We start from the raw sequence: 19,330 nt of genomic DNA, 5'->3' as shown, positions 1-19,330 counted from the left end.
AGACATGTCCCGCTGCCTTACTTTGAGTCATCGGCATCACCCATCCCATCTTTTACCCTCGGGATAATCAGTTCCAATCAGGCAAATTCTGCCTTCTCTACGATACCTTTTTCAGCCATCCTGGCTCTCACTGATGTTACCCTTCTTGAGGTTCAGTATCATTTTCAATTCTGTACCATAGGGTGCAACACGCAATTATAAACAACCCTACATTGTTGGAAATCCAATTAGAAAGTGAAGGGTTTTTTTTTTTATAGAGCCTGATCACAACACTCATCATCCCTACTCTTTAAATTCCATAATTTTAAGAGAATTTTTCTTCACATTAAAATAACTTTTACTACAGTTACCTGATCTTGATGCTAAAATTTGACACTGAGAAGCACATAAAACTTAAATGACAAAATAAGGCAGTAAGACAATTTTAAGATAGTTACAAGTTTTTATTAGACATTTTAATATTCCTTAGGAGAACCAGTCTTCTGTTTGCTTGCTTTCAGAATATTAATATCTGTAGAAATTTGTATAAGAACAATTTATGAAACAAACACACTTGTACCCCCATCAAGCCTCCCAAATGTCTACATTTTCCAAACAGATTCCTGAGGAAAAAAAAATGCTTATTGTACAGTGTAGTCCATTTTCTTTCAAGATATAAAAAAAGGACTTCTAAAATATGAGTCTCCATTTGTTCATAAAGTTCTATAAAAATACATTAAGTATGCTCATATGTTTATCCTGACTTAATATTCCAGTTTAACAGAAATAAAAAATAACAATAGACAAAGATAGACCAACCACATTAATCTTGCAACAATATAATGTCAACATCATCATGAACACCTTGCAAAAGTAGCTCTCCTGGGTATGTAACAATCTTCCTTCGTTTTGCAGCTTTGAGAGTTCCTACCAAGGCTTCAAAGAGGTTGGCACATTTGTCATCTCGGAAGAGGACCCCAAATTTCACACTTAACTTCCCATCAGCATCTAATTTAAGAAAACATAATGTTAGCCAAAACAAAGTCTGTCTCTTGCCCCCACCTATGGCAGATTTACATAATCTTTAAGAAACATCTAACAATAGGTTAACCAAGATTACCAGTGAGCAGTAAACAGTCATAAATTCAACAGTCATAAGTTCAAATACCAGATCCAAAAAGTGATGGGATAAATACAATGTCTTGTACACCCCACAGCCTTAGTAACATCTGAACAAAGACTGGAGTGGAACCAAGAAACGATTACAAAAGGTGAATGTGTTACAGGGTTACTACTGTGAACCAATTCTTCTCTGTCTACATTTCCATTTTTTAATTATTATATTAGTTGTAGACTCAATAAAAGTAAGAAATACAAGAGAAACCCTGGGTCAGGAGCAGCACTTTTCTAAGTGTGTTCTGAACATACTCAGAACCCCAGGGAGGTGACCTTAAAACTGAAGAAATCCATATCTACCAAGGTTCCTAGATTTGAAGACCAGTTTTTCATATAGATGCTAATAATTAAGGTAAACACTAAATGAAATGAGTTGTATCAAGCCATGAAAAGACATGTTGGAAACCTTAACATATTACTAAGCAAAAGAAAGTGAAGAGAAAAGGTTACATGCTGTATGATTCCAAGTACAGAACATTCTGGAAAAGGCAAAACTATGAAAAAAGATGAAGTAAAAAGATCAGTGGTTTTCAGGGGTTGGGGTTGGAGAGAGATGAACAGGCAGAGCACAGAGGATTTTTAGAGCAGTGAAGATACTCTTGTGTGATACTACAATGATAGATACATGTCATTGTAAATTTGTCCAAACCCATAAAATGTACACCACCAAGAGAGAACTGTAATGTAAACTACAGACTATGGTTGATACTGTGTCAATATAAGTTCATCAACTGTAACAAATGTAGCACTCTGGTGGTAGATGTTGATAATGGGGGAGGCTATGCATATGCACAGGTTGGAGGTATATGGGAAAATCTATATTTTTCCTCTCAATTTTATTATAAATCTAAAACAGCTCTAAAACAAAGAATTTCTGAAAAACATAAAGTAAACAAGAGGTGGCTCTTTGCTTAAACTCAATCAACTGAGAACTTGGAGATGAGGGTAATTTGGGACACTTCCCCTTTGTTGGTTAACTCCTTTGATCTACCTGGCTAAACCCTTGACGCCGTTCCCACAGAACTGCCCCATGTCCTGCCTTCCCAAAGCTGTGCCCACTGTCAAGATGGCCATCACAGTGAGATGGACCATGCCTTAGCCAAGGGTTCCTGAGCTCCTGTGCTCCCCTGCTAGAACTTCCAACCTGAGGCTTAGTAGGCTCATACTATGAGTACAGGGCTGTGCTGGCAGCTGGAAGCAAAGAGAAGTGTAGAATCCGTTTCTAGCTTTCAAAGAAATGGCTTCAATTCTCACATGGAAATAAATATACACACAACAAAGCAACAGTACCAAGTGGTGTATGACTGGCTGTGCAGTGAGTAGCAAAGACAACACATCCTCCTACCGTTTGGAGGAGGGCAGGAGGACTGGGCTAGAATGGTAAGGAAAGACTTCGGGGAGCAGGCAGTTCCAGGGCTGGACTATAAAGTAGGGTGTAATACGGAGCTTTTAAAAACCCTGATAGTCTTCAGTTGAAATCTCTGCCCTACTAGTTGTTTGGGCAACTTGCATAAGCTCCCTGAACCTCAGTTTCCTCATCTGTAAAATGGGGATCTTAATACCTCCCACATAAGCTGTTGGTGGACACAGTTCTAAAACACACAATACAGTCCCAGCACACGGTCAGGAACAGAAATGGGGAAGTGCACCAAACCATCAGCACAGGTGAAACCTGTAAGGTGTCTAGCGGAACAGTGACCAGTGTAAGTTACTCACCTCAACTCAACTATCTAAAATAAGGAGGAGGAAATAAGTTTGTAAGGGAAAACAGAGACTCTGACCATGCTTGGCCTGGAAAGCAAAGATGTACCTCTTTCACTTTTTAATTTCTAGCAGCAAAACCCTCTGTTTACAACGAAAATCGCTCACTGATACTAAATGGAGCTGCTGGGTAGCTTTGGGCAGGCCCTTCAAGCTTCCTGAGCTGCACTTATCTCATCCACAAAATGAGGGTAAAAGGATCCCTCATAGGGTTGCTGCAAGCACTGAAAGACAGAATATAGGTAAAGCCTTTCAGAGCGCCCAGCATAGGGTAAATTATTTATTTAGGTGAAGTTTTTTTAAAGGCTCCAAAGATAGACACCTGGCTATCATATTAGAGTTTTTCTGCCCACTCACCCCTCAATTTGACAAGCTTCAGGTGATTCCAGCTTCTTGGTATTGCTGTCACTGTAGTCTCTCCTGTCTATTTAAAATTAACTCCTCACTTTAGGCCCGAATTGTTTATCATGGGGGTAACTGCAAGACTCCTTACCAGCCTCCCTTTCTCCATTTTTGCCTCCCAATACATCCTTCCTATTGGTGTAGAATAAAAAGTGTAGGAGAAACTTTGTAAGATGCAAACCTGATTTCTACTTTAATCTTTCAATAGCTCTCTGTCACCTTCAAACTAAAATGAAGTCCATGGCCTGACAGATAAAAACTCTTCATTCTCTGGTCCTTGTACTCCTCTCACACCTGGTCCCCTGCCATACCATTCCATGCACCTTCTGATCCAGTCAAAATGAATGACTTCCTGTTACACAACGTGACATGAGAGACCCTGTCTTGGTAGTTTTGCCCATGCTGAGCCATCTGCCCAGTATCCCATAGCTCCTTCCTTAACTAAATTCTTTGTCTTTAAAAAGGGACTCAAAATGTCACCTTCTCCAAGAAGTCCTCCAAGATTCCTTCAGTTGAATTAATAACACTTCTTACAAAATCGAGTACACATCTATTAAAGCATGCACCATCAATCACAGTAATGCCAGCTGACATCTGAGCACCTGCTATGTTCCTCAACTGTTCCATGCCTTTAACAGTGATTCAACTCATCTGATCCTCATTTCGTCAAAGTTACAACTGACTGCAAGACACACCGTTATTTTATGTTCCAATTAAACTGCCAATTTTACTAAAGCACACTATGTATTTTAAGGCAATTCCCTATTTTGGAGATTTTAAAGAGTGGGGGGAAAAAGTGTCTTTGAATAACTGAAATAGAATATTATTATATTCAAATAAGGAAACCAAGGCACAAGAGTTTAGTGACATGCCCAAGGCCCCACAACAAGTAGTAAAATAGCTTTCATTCCCAGAGTCTGACTCCAAGCTCTTAACTACTTCCCAATACATGTTTCCAGTGTATTTGTCTTCATGCTACTTAAAGACGCCTGTAAAGGCTAAGATGGAATTTTATTTCCACATCTCCAGCATTTGAGCACAAAGGCAGTATTCAAGGAATATTTGTTGAATGAAAGAATTTAAATCCGCAAATAATCTTTATCCACTTAACTTTTATTCACTGGATGAAAAATGAGAGACTTTAAGGAATTTTATTTCAAAACAGACAGAAAATAAATTCATAAATTTCCAACTTTTGTTCATACATATGTAGTATAAATATGATTAAATCAAATTTACATTAGTCAAAATTATTCCAGACACAATTTAAATAATTAACCATAACCTATTAGTAGATAACATATCTCCATATCTCCAACTTAAAAAATCATCTGTTAGCAGGAGAGGTAAATCAAGGAGCTAAGCTGCAATTCAAATTATTTTCATCCTTATAGAAGTTATGAGAACTACTTTGTAGTCTTTCTGGTTTGTGAAACTGCAAATTTTGATGTGCAGATTCAGTTTGCCCTAGCAGAATTCTGCTGTTCTAGGGATGTAGAGGTTAGAATTTTGAAGGCAATTCAATCTGACTGGGCTGCCCTGGAGAAAGATCTAGGAAAGGAGAAAATCCCACAAATCTTTAGGAAAACATCTTTAATATGTTAAACGATCTAAACAACAGTACTACTCCCAAAAATAACATGACCTCACAGAGCTCCAGAGAAATGAGGTATGTAGAAATGGAGAACTTGGGTAGGGACATCAATACTGAAAATAAGACTCACCAAGCTTCTATGGGAAAGTGGGTGGGAAAAAAATGGGATTAGGAAAGATTGCTCATCTGTTTGGGAAACTAAATAAATTACATCCACCACTGTCTCCTCAGGGTTCCCCACAGATATCCCAAATTCAGCTCATACATTTTCCTCCTAAGCTGATCTGCCCTACATCTCAAAATCCCATGTAAGATTCAAGGCTTCACTGAGTGCCCCCAACCACTACAGCTTAATCTACTTTTCTAGGGCCATACTGAATTGAATGTCAGCACCTCACAATTTAGCATACCATTTTTTCTGATAATTGCCTCATGAGTTTTTTAATCTGTTTTTCTCAACTAAGTAGGGAAATTCTTGAAGAACAAGAACATTACGTTCTTGGATTTACACTGTGCTTTGCACAGATGCAAAACAAATAATAACTGGCCATATGACTCAACTCAGTTGCTGAGTTCAAACCAACTTTCACAAGTCTAGTTTATCTTTTCTCAGTTTATTTCAGTAATGACGACTCAGGTCTGACATAAAAATAAAATGACTAGAGAAGACCAAAAAAGGGAGGTGATAAGAAAAACAATGGTCCCCAGAGTATCATGCCCTAATCCCCAGAACCCATGAATATGTCACCTTACATAGCAACTGGGACTCTGGTGATGTCATTAAAGATCCTGAAATGGGGAGATATTCCTGAGCTATCTGGGTTAGCCCAGATAGCCCAAAGTAATAACAGCTGTTCTTAAAACAGAAAATGGAGACAGAAGAAGAGGCCCGAGTGCCACAATGTGAGGACTCAACCAGCTATTAGCTTTGAAGATGGAGAAAGGGGGCCATGAGCTAAAAAATGCAAGCTGCCTCTAGAAGCAAGAAAAAGGCTAAGAAACAGATGTTCCTCTAGAGGTTCTAGAAAGGAATGCACCCTGCCAACACCTTGATTTTAGCTCAGCGACACCCTATCAGACTCTGCTATAGTCTGAATGTTATGCCCCTGCCCACCCCCACTACCAAATTCATAGGTTCAAATCCTAACCCCCAAATGTTGTTATTAGTAGGTAGGGCCTTTGGGAGGTGCTGAAGTCAGAAGGGTGTAAGGGTATAAAATCGTAAATCATATGGATTAACATAAAAGCCTTATAAATGAGGCGCCAAAGAGATCTCCAGCCCCTTCCACCATGTGAGAATGTAAGAACCCTGCAACCCAGAAAAGGTCTCTAAGCCAACCAGGCTGGTGCCCTGATCTCTGACCACCGGGCTCCAGAACTATGAGCAATAAATTTCTGTTTATAAGCCACCCTGTTTGTGCTATTTTTGTCAAAGTAGCCTGAATGAACTAAGACAATTACTGACCTACATCACTGTTAAGATATTGGATGTGATGTTTCATGCCACTAAGTTTTGGGTAATGTTAGAACAGCAACAGAAAACTAACACAGGGACAGCTGATGCTACTAGCTTAAAGGAATTTTCAAAGTATGCCTTGTTATTTCAAATGATTTGTGATTCATAAGCAGACTGAGCTATGACTAAGAAGAATCAAACTATAATGACAAAACAACTCTAATGAGATACTTTTAAAATCTGCTTTTCACTTACATGACGTAATTTGAAAACTTTGATTTTCAGTAAGTTAGTTGTTGCTGCACATGTCTGTTGCTTTTAAAATTTTCAAGATGCTCCCTAAACTCTTGCTGTCTTGTCTGAGATATACAAATAACTAAAGCCGTAACAGTTACTTTCATTACAATTTAGGAAAAGGACACTACTATAACCAATTTTACATGTCACTAATTCATGGTAGCTGCTTATATGCTGCTTAAAAAAAAACTACCTAAAGGATGGTTTCCTTTAGTTATATATACATAAAAACCTGATTATACAAAACTCAAGAATTTGGAGAAAATAAAGACTTAGTATAATTTCAATCTGAGTTCCTAGTCATCAGTAAGTCTGTAAAATGGTGGCAGGATAAAACAGAAAAAAATGAATTGTAAAACTGTGACAAATAAAAATTTGAACATGATTCAATTACCAGATTTCAATGCAGCCAGATTAAAGAAACATAGCAATTTTCTTCCCATTCAAAGGATAATGGAATACATCAACCATTCTTTGCATCAGAATCACAATACCCCAATAGCTCTGTGATTTCTCCAGAAATCACTCCATGGCTGAGGGCAGTTATTACCTGGGACTGGAGGCAAAGCTGCTGTAACTATGTCCTGAAGCTCCCGGTGACCCCTTCGTGGGCCGGTCCTACCTGTTCTGGGGTGAACTCAGAAAAAATGTTGTATCTGTGTTATAACACTTACTTTTTGAACCCAGACGATGAATTTCCTCCACTAAGAGGTTAACCTCATGATCCACATTCATTGTTGCCTAAGGGAGAGAAAAATAAGTCTGTATTACCATTTCTACACTTCACTAAGCACATCTTACCAAATCCAAGGGCCAGTTCTTTTTCTTTTTTCATGTAGCATTTCTCACTATTAATTTGCTATGCCCTTCTTCCTAAAATTACCTGTGTGATGTACATGACACCAGAGTACCTCCATTGCCTTCTATCTTTATGACTGCCCCTTTGGGCTGGCCCCACTCCGATTCTACACAGTCTACTGGGGAGCATGCAGCCATATTCCTTGCACCCACTATTAATTCTAAGCCCATTGTCTTCCCGGTGCTCTGCTCACCACTAAAAATACACAGGTGAGTAACAGCAGGGCCTGCCTCAGGGAATTCAATGACCAGAGGCAGAGAAAGGGCTGGAATGAATAGCAATGTGACAACACTCTTTAAGTGGTGAGTCCAAGGCATTACCAAAGCACAACGGAGGAAGCCATAGAGGCTTTGGGAGGCCACTGGGGAGAAGCCGACCAGGTAGACAGGTGGGAAAGGATGTTCTGTGCACAGGAAGAGCATATGCAAAAGCAAAGAGGTCAAAAAGAAAAAGCACAGCACACTTGAGGCAAGCCCTAAGCTAGGAGCCGAAGTACCAAGAAGAACGGACGTGCTCCCAACCCTCCCTGAGCCTGCAGTCTACAAGGCAGATAAGTACAAAGCAATCTTAATACCGTTAGGTCAGCACAATAGTGACATGGGTCGCACACAGGGGCGTCATATCCGTCCCTGGACAATGCCCAGTACAACCCAACAGCCATGGAGAGCTTGTGGTGAAGACCACTCATTGTTGGGTGAGCAGGAGTCCAGGACTACCAGGAGCTGTGAGGCTCACCTGGCTCACTAGGTCCTCCACAGCCTGGGTTCTGCCCACCATTCCAGCCTCCTCTATTCTACCCCTTGAACTCTAAGCTACAACTACATGGGGCTTGTTTTTATGCCTCAAATGCCTCTTGCCCTCACTCCTCCAGCCTTCACAAATACTTTTTCTTCAACCCCGACTATGACTATTCTTATTTCTGGGGGTTAACTCTAACACATCCAGTCCCAGCCTTCCCTGAAACACTGGACTAGAAGAGCTCCCTCTATGTTCCCACAGCAGTGCACCCTCTTCCTTTCACTTCCTGGGAATCCCCGGGTCTCGGCTGTCACCACTAGATGGTAAGCTCCTCTGCAGAGATCTGACTACTGCTCACTGCTGGATTGCATCTGCACCAAGAGCACAGGGTTAATAAACACTGGTGTCTCAGACTTAAAGGAGGAGTGAAGGCATGAGAGGGGATGGGACTGCACCTGGGGGAGCTGGCACCCTACGGTGCTGAATTAAGTGGGGGTACAGAAAGGGACTCTCACAGGAAGAGCACTCAGAGACAGAAAAGGGAAGGTAAAGAGGCCTGGCAAACGCCTATAGAAAGTAAGAGGAGAGAAATACCAGCAGGAAATGGGAAATGAGGAGGTGGAGCTGGAGGAGAGAACCCTGACAAGGCGGGGTCAAAGAAGTAAAGGGAAAGTTTCCATAAGTAGGCAGTAATTTACAGTGCAAATGACAACACGAGGGTCAGAAGCAACTGGCAGAATATGTGCCAATTCAGTGTTTTCATGGCAGTTTTCCCAATCAAATAAGGGACTAAAAAAGTGGGGTTGTGTGAACGGTTTTCCCTGTAGTGATGATTTGGGAGAAACAACTTTATGCAGGCAGATTGTAACTAATCCCTTGTAGCTTTTAAAACTAAGAATGACATCTATTTTTAAATGATATTGATTGGGGCCCCAGATTCTCTATCAGCTCATAATTAAAAGCACCACTAACCATCTGTTACATTACGTGTGTGAATATTATAATTTAAGAAGCATGAATTGCAATAAGATGCAACATTTTGGGTTACTGCATCTATATAAAACTCACTACCAAAAATTACAGTGTCCAAATATTGGGAACTTTGGGTTGGTGAAATTTTATGTATAACGTTGTATTCAAGACATAGTTTGAGATACTAAAAAGCTACATTGTACCTGAGGACACAACTCGAAGATACATTATGAGAATAATGGTAGGAAAAAAACTCTTGTCAATCAGTCAGTGAAAAGGACAGCTGCCATTTTTACCTGCCCAGCACCCATTTCCCATTCAGGCACGAGCAGTTTAATTTTTGTTTGGATCAAGTCTTTCATTCCCTACTCTAAACCCATGTACCTTGGGGAGATGCTCACTTTAAATTTCCAGAGTGGTTCAGAGACAGAATAATTTATTTGGGGCATAAGGTAGGTGATCCCATCCTTAACAATGGGGTTTTTATCGGCCCAGGGTTTTTATCAGAACTATTAGTAAAATGACACTCTTCTACTGGGTTCTAAGGTGTAACTTTACAGCCCCTGATATAAACAGTACCATGTGAGAAGAGCCTTCCAGGAATACAGCTAGCACAAAGCAACACGCACCCACGTAACAATGACTGAGCCTGTATATGACCCTGGACTTCCCAGTTACACCAGCCAATCAATCTTCCCTGGTTTTGCTTGCCCTGTTTTGATTGAGTTTCTGTCACATGCATGCTGAAGCTCTTCGCCTCTAAAGTTAGCCTAGGGGAGATCTGATTTTTTTTTTTAATTATGGCTCCTTTTATGTACTTAATGTGAATAGTCTTGTTTTGTGTCTCTCTGTTGGTTAGGATGGGCAGATGTTAATAGAAAGGCAGATTTGAGAGCCTCATAGGAAAAAGTTTGTCAACTGCCTAACAATGAATAAAGTTACATCCTGTTACTGGATGCATTAATGCAGGAATACACATGGATCTCTGAGGGTTGAGGAATTTAGACAGCACTGGACAGAGGGAGAGTGAAATGCCCAAGGGGATTACCACCCTCTCCAATTCTCAAATTGTCTAAAAATTTATCATTTTAACAGGTTCCCCACTCCTTCCACCCACCACTGCAGCACACTGAAGGCATAGCTCTATTTTAATAATGAGACTCTAAGAGGAAAACCCCCTATTAAGTAGTGTGAATACCTGCATCATATTAAGCAGATGTAAGCTGATCCAATTTTAGAAGGCATCCAGCATTTCTTTATAATGAATTACATGAGGCTCCTCATCATGTTAATTCACATAATCTTAAAAACCTTGCAAAGTATTTATTATTCATTCCCATTTTATGGATAATGACCCTGGCTCAGAGGGACTCGCCACAATTAAAGGCTGTTACTACCACATCATTGTGGCTTTTCTTTCCTCCTTCTTTCTGGTTATTATGCAAACAGCACTAAATATAACAGCACGTTGTATTTGTATGAAATATTACATGCTGAGGACTTAGTAAGGCAAAACACTTACAAAGCAAGAAAGGCTCCCTGCCCAGACCCCTACAAGTAAGAAAATAACAGGCTTAGAAACTATGGTTAGCATACATAATTTGGCATGATCTATTTATTTTTATTATTTAGTGGGGACAAAGAGGGGGGGGAAACACCTCATTGTTAAACATTCCTTGGAAGGCCCATGACATTTTTTAAGAGCAGAACTCTGGGACTGGAATAAGCAGGAAGATCAAGAACAATGAGGAGAGGGCATAAGCAGAGCAAGTCTAAGGGGAAGAAAAAGCTGTGTCAATGGGAGGCTCAAGGGAAGGCAATGGCAGATGCTGCTCAGGCCCTCCAATTGTGACTGAGTCTAATTAGGCATTGTACGTGGGAATCACAAAGAAAGCGCAATGTCAGAGGATTTGGGCCATATGCTGAAACGATCCACTATCAATACACACAATATATTTAAGGACTCTCTTATAATTGTTTTTTTTTTTAACTTTGGAAGAATACCTGGAGATTTTTTAATGTTCAAGGAATAAAGCCTGCTGGAGTGGGGACGTCTGGAAATCAGGAGACAACTGTACTCAGCAGCGCTGGCCACTTTTTTCCGGCCCTGCTTCGCAATCCCTGATTAGCAGCTGGTGCGGGTCAGAGATGACTGGGTTCCTTCCTGCCTCCCCGCCGGCGCGCAAGCACTCCATATTTGGTCATGCCTGCCACAAGTTGGGTCGCTTGCCCGGAAGGGGTCCCAAGACGCTGTCCCCATCAGACCATCACTCGGTCACCACCTGCGCTAGCGCAGCGCTGCGGGGCGCGGGGCTCGGCCCTTGCTCGGGGACCGCAGGTGGGCTCGGGGCAGCCTCCCGGGGAAGGGCTGCGTCGCGGAAGCCTTTGTCTCCGCGCTCCCCGTGCGCTCTGACGCGCCTCCAGAGCAAACGCCCAAACCGGACGACGAAAACGGACCCCACCCGGAGGCCCCCGGCCCCCTGGGGTCCCCCTATTACCACCCGCCGCGCACACTACCTGGAGCGTACAGACCGCACCCACCGCCGGCGCAATGCAGTCCGCTGCCCCGAGCCCCCCAAATTCCCCGCGGGAGCCGCTCCCGCTCCTCCAGCCCTTCCCCACCCAGCTTTGCCCGACTGGCTCACTGGCTGCGGCCAAGTGCACAGCGGCCAAGGTGCCCGGCGGGGACGGTCGGACCGCCGCTCGCCCTGAGGTTGCCCATGACCTGCAAATCGTCACGTGGCCGGGCCCGGCCGGCGGCTGGAGAGGAGGGGGCGCGCCCACCGGGTCCCCCGACCAGCTCAGCCGCGTCCCGGTTCACCCCGCCGCGTGCCCCGGCCCCTCCGGATCCCTGCCCGCCGCCCACCCTGCCCCGGCTGCCCGGCCTCCCCCGATACCTTCGTCCGTCCTTCATACCTGGCCGCATCTTCCCAGGGGACTCACTCACCTCTCCGCCTCCTTTTCTCTTCCGATGAAAAACTGGTGCAGCGGCGGTCGGACCCGGTGACCTTAACGCACAGGGAAGAGGAGGCTGAGGAAGGAAGTGACTGAGGCAGAGAAAGGCTGGTGTGGAGGAGGCGGGGGTGCGGACGGGGTGGGATGGGGGGGCGCCGTAAGAGTTTAAGCGCTCGGAAAGGGGCCGCCCACCCTCCCGGGGATAAGCCTATGAGGAGGAAACTCCGGGAAGGAGACGCCCCCAAAGGGGGCGGACTCCAAACAGGTGGCTAAGCGCCGCAGGCTTCTAGGAAAACCGATCCAGGGCTTCGATTACCGCCCGCTCTCCCCCTCGCCACTCAGATCCTATCTATGATCACCAGCCCTCCGCAGCTGATCCTGGGCTTTGGTTTCCTGTCAGATTTTCTCCTAAGAAATAAAGCACCCTCAACATGCTGAATGCTGCAGACTCCTGGGAGAAACATGATTTCGATTCCATATGCCAGGAGCAGAGGACTCCAGAAAACTAGAACATGACAGCAAGATGGTCTGCTTTTTGAAAACCAACTTGTTCTACTGCAAAGAAATTTTACTTGGCGTGGATAAAGTGAAAGTTCCTGTGGTCAGGATTCTCACCTGGCCCTGACTGGCTAGCTCACCACACAGGTGTGGGCAATACGTGGTTATTGACTCTATATAAAGAGCTCTGCCCAGTGCTCTGGGCGAAACGGTGGCAAGGCGGCAAGGCTGCAGGAGAGCGGAGCAGAGGCTGGAGTGATGGCAGCATCAAGAACAGAGACTCAGAGGACGGCTGTGCAGTTAAAAAGGCCCAGAGGCAGAGACCGGCTTGCGTCATGCAGACTCACTCCGAGTGAATGAGATTTTAGTGATTGACCTGACACCGTGGAAATAAAGTTGGGCATAACCCATTCACCCCAAGAACGTTCTACTGTCATTTCTTTAGTCACGCTGAATCCATAGTGAACTTGCCAGGGGGGCTGAAACCCACTGGCAACACGCTTGGACAGAGCTAGTTCTTGATCTTGGGTCAGTATAGGTTTCTTCCCTTCATTACTTCCCACATTTAAATGCATAATTCAATTTATTCATACTCCCTTTATTTTAGTCACTATCATTTTAATCTGTGTGTGTGTGTGTGTGTGTGTGTGTGTGCGTGCGTGCGTGCGCATGTGATATGCTGATATGCTTTCTCTACCTGGAGTCCTTTCAAAAAGGAAACAGAGGCCCACTTAAGAGAAGTGACCCAAACTATTTTTAAGACAAAGGTTGTTCAAATAGCCACCCAAAAAAGCCCTCCCACTCTCATGAGCTGAAGGGGTTAAGGGTGATCATAGAGCCCCAGAACACAGTCCATAAACTCCATCATCCAAAGAGGTGAACTGGAAAACAGTCCCCACTAAACAAGACTCTGATAATTAGGTAAGCCAATCAGATTCTCTCTTGGAAAATGAAAGGGGAGAATACAGAGAGAATGAGCTATCCCACAGAAAGACTGAAGCCAAGGGATGCTTGAAGCTGGAATAGAGAAAATGGGCCTCCAGAAAGTAAAACATTCAACACCAAGCCTCAACCCAAGGGATGAAGTAGAAGGTGGGCAGGGTAGAGTGGTAGAACTGGACTCTAAGAGAAGCTGAGGCCCAGTGATGGAATAAGAGCCACAGAGACCTGCTCCCAGGAGAATATGATCATCCAGGTCCCCAGGGCTGCGCTGACTATCCTCCGCTTCTCTTTCATAGTAAACACCTATCACTTTGGTTGTGACTTTGAATGAGTCTCTGTTCCCTACCACCAAAAGATTACTCTTCAACAAAGGTCTGATTTGGCCTAGGTTCCTCATGTCAGGTGAAGTTTAATGTGACCTCAAGATCATTTGAGGCCTATTTTTTTCTCACTAAAAGGAAGCTGAGAAGAACCATTTTTATATGGTTCAAAATCTACTTAATGCAAAAATAGGAATTCAAGAAAAATATATTAGCAATTTGCCAAGCAGGACATGGCTATTTTGGCTTGTGGCATGTAGTGTACCACTTTTGTTATGACTAATTAGTGCTTCATAGTACTCTACCGATGGGCCAAAAAAGAAATAGCTTACTTTACCTAAATAATAAATGTCCCTGTTTAATGGAAAAACCTTTCTTAATACACATGCTGCAGTAAGCATAGCATAAACTTAGTGATAGTCTTTAAGGAATTGCAATTCAAGAAATTTGTTTTTGATGGAAGAACATATTAAAATTTGGTCAACTAAAATTTGTCATACTCAATTCCAAGTCTTCCAGTTTCCATGCAGACATTTACCATTTCTTGTTCACTTGGGACTATTTGCATCATGTAGGTGAATGATGCGGAATTTTAACTTTAAAAGCAAACAATGAAGTCAATCAAAAAGTAAAGATGTATTTATTAAATATCAGGGATGTGCCAGCAACCATGTGCTAGTACTGGAGGGTACAAAGTAACCTATAGCATGATCTTTATCAAAAAGAACCTTCAGTAATGTACATATAAAATATTACAAGTCTTTATCCATTTATTTAATTACATAGTATAGACCAGCACTGTCCAAGGGAAGTACAATTGTGAGCCACATATGTGATTTAAAGTTTTCTAGTAGCCACCTTCAAAAAATGTGAAATTAATTTTAATAATATGTTTTATTTAACCCAGTATATCCAAAAATATCATTACAACCTGTAATGGCTATTTAAAAATTATTAATGAGATATTATCATTCTTTGTTCTGTACTAAGTCTTTGAAATCTATTCTGTATTTCACTCCTACAGCACATTTCAGGTGCTCAGTAGCCTCACACGGGTAGTGGCTACAGTAATGGTCAGTGTAGCTATAGACAGGTTCAGAATAAAGCATGAATATATGCTAATCATTTTACTTAAGGAATTATGTGTTCCTGAATGAGAAAAATTATAACATATTTAAAAGCTCATGGAAAACTGAAGTGTTCATTTAAAGAATATAATTGTTTCCATTGTAATAGAAAAAAATCATTGTAAAGAATCTTGAGGACAGCAATTCTATCTTGAATATATACTCAACAGAAAAGGTACATCAATTCACCAAGAGATATGACAGGAGTGTTCACAGCAGCCCTATTCATAATATTTCTAAACTAGAACTACCCAAATGCCCAATAACCTGAGAATGGTTAAGAAATTGTGGCATATTCATCTAATGGAAAATTATCCACCAAGGAGAAAGAACAACCAACAACCAGATGCAATGATATGGGTGAATCTCACAAATACAATGCTGAGTGAAATAAGCCTGACTATTATTCCATTTACATAAAGTTTTAAAATCAGGCAAAACTAACAAATGGCATTAGAAGTTAGGATAGTGGTTATCCTTGTGGGGTGGTGGGAGCTAGTGACTCTGATGGGGCATGAGGGAGCCATATGGGGTGCTGATAATATTCTGCTTCTTGTTCTGTGTACCTGTTAAACAGGTGTTTTGTTTTGAGAGTTCATTGAGCTGGACACTTAAGATAATTTTTTTTCCTGTGACTATGTTCTTCTTTAATGGAACATTAAAAAATATATTTTTTAAATTAATCGCTTTAACCAATCAAGGCTTATTCTAGGAATATAAGGATTATTCAAGAATATTCAGAACTTTAATAATCCCCTATAGCCAATAGTCTCTAATTTTTATCTTATTCCTTGAAATGGGATTTCTCATTTAAACCTGCCATCTTAGTTCAGACTATCATCACCTTGTGCCCATGTTAATGTTGACATATTAATGATGATAGTAATATTAATAATGATTACATGTCTTGGACACAAATTCTTGATCTAATTGAGTACTGCTTGAGTGTTTTGGGTGACAAAAGGAAGTAGAAAAAAATCTATGCCCACAAGAAATAATGGGGAAAGGATTATATATCATAAGCAAGTGGGATTTATTCAAGGAATGCAAAATTTATTCAATAAATGGAAACTGATCAATGGAAGGTAGTGTAAAAATAGAATAAAGGGGAAAATCCATATGATCCTCAATTGATGCAAAAAAAGTATTTGACAAAATGCAATACCAAAACATTCAACAAACTAGGAATAGAAGGGAATTTCCTCAACCTAACAAAGACCAACTACAGAAAACTCATAGCTAACTTCATACTTAATGGTGACAGACTGAAAGCATTTTCCATAATGTCAGGCATAAGACAAGGATGTCTGCTAATGAGCCCACAAAAATACTATTAGAGCCAATAAGCCAGTTCAGCAAGGTTGCAGGATACAATATCAACACATACAAATCAATTGTATTTCTATACACTAACAAAGAGCAATCTGAAAATCAAACTAAGATATCAGTTCTGTTTACAATAACACCAAAAGAATAAAATGCTGAGGAATAAGTTTAACTAAAGAAGTGCAAGCTTGTACACTTGTATAAAGTATTGTTGAAAGAAATTTTTTTTAAACCTAAGTAAATGGAAAAAATCCCATGTTCATAGATTGGAAAACTTGATATTGTGAAGATGGCAATACTTCCCCAAAATGATCTACAGATTCAGTTCAATCCCTATCAAAACCCTTTTCAGCAAGCTGATCCTAAATGAAAATGAAATGGATTCAAAATAGCAAAAACAATCTTAAAAAAGAACAAAGTTGAAGGACCTATATTCCCTGGTTACAAAGCTAACTACAAAACTACTATAAATGGTATTGGCTTAAGGATATACATACAGAAAATGGAATATAATCGACAGTCCAGTAATAAATTCATTCATCTATGGTCAGTTGATTTTTGATAAGGGTGCCAAGACCATTCAATAGGAAAAGAACACTATTTTCAACAGCAGTGCTAATACAGCAGATATCCACAAGAAGAATTAATTTGGATCTCTATCTCACACCATCATATATAAATACTTAAAGTGGATCAGAGACCCAAATGTAAGAGCAGAAACTGTAAGACTGACTACTCCAAAAAAGTGCAGCATTTCCCCCTTACTGCTTTATACATTAATTTATTCATTCATTCAACAAATATTTATTGAAAATCATAAAGTGCTAAGCCTCATATATCTCTTTTAAACAGAGATCAAACACCTTCTTGGCTTATTAAACAATATATATCACCATTATTCTAGAATTTACATTAATATGTTTTCCTTACTTTTTCTTTCCTCCCTGTCTTTATTTATTGTTTTCTCTTCTCTAACTCCCAAATTGGAAACAATGTCTTCAATAAAGCTTAGGTAATTATGTCCATTGTAAGACATGATTTCTGCTCTTTCTCTCTGCCTTCCCCTCCCTCTCCTTCCCCTCCACCCCACTTCCACTACATAGTATCTAGTCTCCATTCCAACATAACTTCAGGTTGTGTATGTCTTCCCATGGCACAGTCTCCAGCGCCAACCCTACTTGTTCAGCTCACCATTACCAAAGGATGCAGTCTTTCAAGTATCTCAATTCCAGATTTTTGCAAGAGAGTATCTAGTTGACCCAGTTAAGATTATTACCCTCATTTAATATGCTCTGTCTAATACATAAAGCTGCTCTTTCCAAAAGCTGCAAGTGAGATAGTTTCTCTGCAAGGGAAGTGTGGGAGAGGAGTTACCCCAAAATATATCTACCACAGACAACAGCAACTGTACAGATCTGCTTTGTGTAATTAGTAGCTACTAGACCTATATGGATATTTCCATTTACATTTAAAGTAATGGAAATGAAATAACATTAAACATTCAGATCCTTAGTCACAGTAGCCTCATTTCAAGTGCTCAAATGGCACAAGTAGTTAAAGGCTATATTATATTCTAGAGCAAAAATATCTCTATTTTCCCAGGAAGTTCTTTTGGACAGAGCTGTTATATATGGGGGGGAAAAATGAACAAAATCTGGAAAATTGCAATGAATCTTAATAAGATTATAAGCACTATTTAGTTTTTGCAATTCTTCTCCCATCCCTGATCAACCAACCAAAAAATTTTCAAATCACTTTTGTTCTAAACCTCCTATTTTCTGACAAGAAACCTAAATTCTTACGCCAAAATGATTAAACAGAAAGGTAAAATCTGGGACGGCCCCAGTCAATTTAGGACAACTAATCATCCTACCCAATATTACACCCTTCCCTTTTGTGGATTTGTTTCATTTGATTTTCAATTCTTCCACTTTCTCTTTCCTGAGGCTTTGCTGTAGCTCCCAGTAAGAGAGAGGCTACATTATCCCTTTATTGAGCCTGGGCCAGATGGTCAGTGTCGCCAGCTGAGAGTTAAAATTTCAAAATCATTGAACTCAGTCATGCAGGGTTAAATGCTACATGCAAAGAGGAGCCAGACAGGCCTGGGGGGATCCCAGTGGAATCAGGTATCAAGGTGGGCAAGGTGTTATCTAGGGGTTACAAAAGGCTAGAGTGGAAGAAGTTAATGCCACAGAGCCTGACAGTGGCAGTTAATCTGACTGCACATTAGTAATCACCTGCCAACCTCTAAGATGCAGTGCCTGTGACCCACCCAAACCAATTAAATCATAGTATCTGAGACATCTGTGTTTTAAGGTCACAAAGTAACTCTCATGCAGTGAACGTTGAGACCACTCTTCTAGTCAAGACTGTAAACCTGGCAGTCAGAGAGAATTTGTGCCAGCAGTTGCTCCAAAAAATTCAAAGGGACTTTGCAAGCTGCTTTTCAGCTGCAATAGCTCACCATGTCCTTTTAATTCATTGTACAGAATGCAAAGGGTCTGTCCTGGTCTCTGCCCAAATTGTCTCACTCACAGTGTCTCTAGTTAAGAGTATTTCCAAGGATAAGCAGAGGACAGCTGGATATCTAGGTGAGGTAGGGACTCTTCAACATTATAGGATTTGAGGGGCACTCAGAAAGGTCTCCTTCCCCAAGGACACCTCCTTTCTCACCATAATGTATGTTTGGAATTTTTATCAACATAGATAGCTTTAAAACAGATGTTGCAAATTCAAATGCCTTCAGAAACAGGCAAATAATGAGAATGACAGCTGTGAGAATGTGAGTCCAATCTTCCTAGGTCTTACTGTTTTACAAGGGAAAATGGAGATCTGGGTTGGTTTGTTTTTTAACAAATTGCCCATTTTCAAAAACTGAGGCAGATCATTGAAATGGTTTCAAAACACTGACCAGCCATACTAAAACTG

General features: G+C 41.1%; 1 protein-coding gene across 3 annotated transcripts; it reads right to left on the bottom strand.

Moving 5' to 3' along the window:
• Positions 1 to 422: 422 nt before the first annotated feature.
• Positions 423 to 12,337, bottom strand: ABRACL (ABRA C-terminal like). 3 transcript variants are annotated; one of them, XM_017649403.3, is made up of 3 exons: positions 12,182 to 12,337; positions 7,340 to 7,406; positions 423 to 987 (listed from the first exon to the last, which is right to left on the bottom strand). In XM_017649403.3, exons 2-3 carry the CDS (start codon positions 7,398 to 7,400, stop codon positions 803 to 805), a joined length of 246 nt encoding a protein of 81 aa, XP_017504892.1. In that variant the 5' UTR covers positions 7,401 to 7,406; positions 12,182 to 12,337; the 3' UTR covers positions 423 to 802. The 3 variants fall into 3 exon arrangements, with proteins under 3 accessions (XP_017504892.1, XP_017504893.1, XP_017504894.1); XM_017649404.3 differs by having other exon boundaries at positions 12,151 to 12,330; XM_017649405.3 differs by having other exon boundaries at positions 12,132 to 12,329.
• Between the last annotated feature and the right edge of the window lie 6,993 nt (positions 12,338 to 19,330).

The sequence above is a fragment of the Manis javanica genome, chromosome 13 (assembly GCF_040802235.1).
Source record: "Manis javanica isolate MJ-LG chromosome 13, MJ_LKY, whole genome shotgun sequence".
Classification (NCBI taxonomy): domain Eukaryota; kingdom Metazoa; phylum Chordata; class Mammalia; order Pholidota; family Manidae; genus Manis; species Manis javanica.
The sequence above is the reverse complement of the archived record's forward strand: the minus strand, read 5'-3'. Positions and strand labels throughout refer to the sequence as shown.

Coding starts and splice junctions, on each gene's coding strand:
- ABRACL (XM_017649403.3), bottom strand. CDS start 7,400: ATGAATGTGGATCATGAGGTTAACCTCTTAGTGGAGGAAATTCATCGT. Junction 988..7,339: donor TCATCGTCTGGGTTCAAAAA/GTAAGTGTTATA, acceptor TTCTTAAATTAG/ATGCTGATGGGAAGTTAAGT.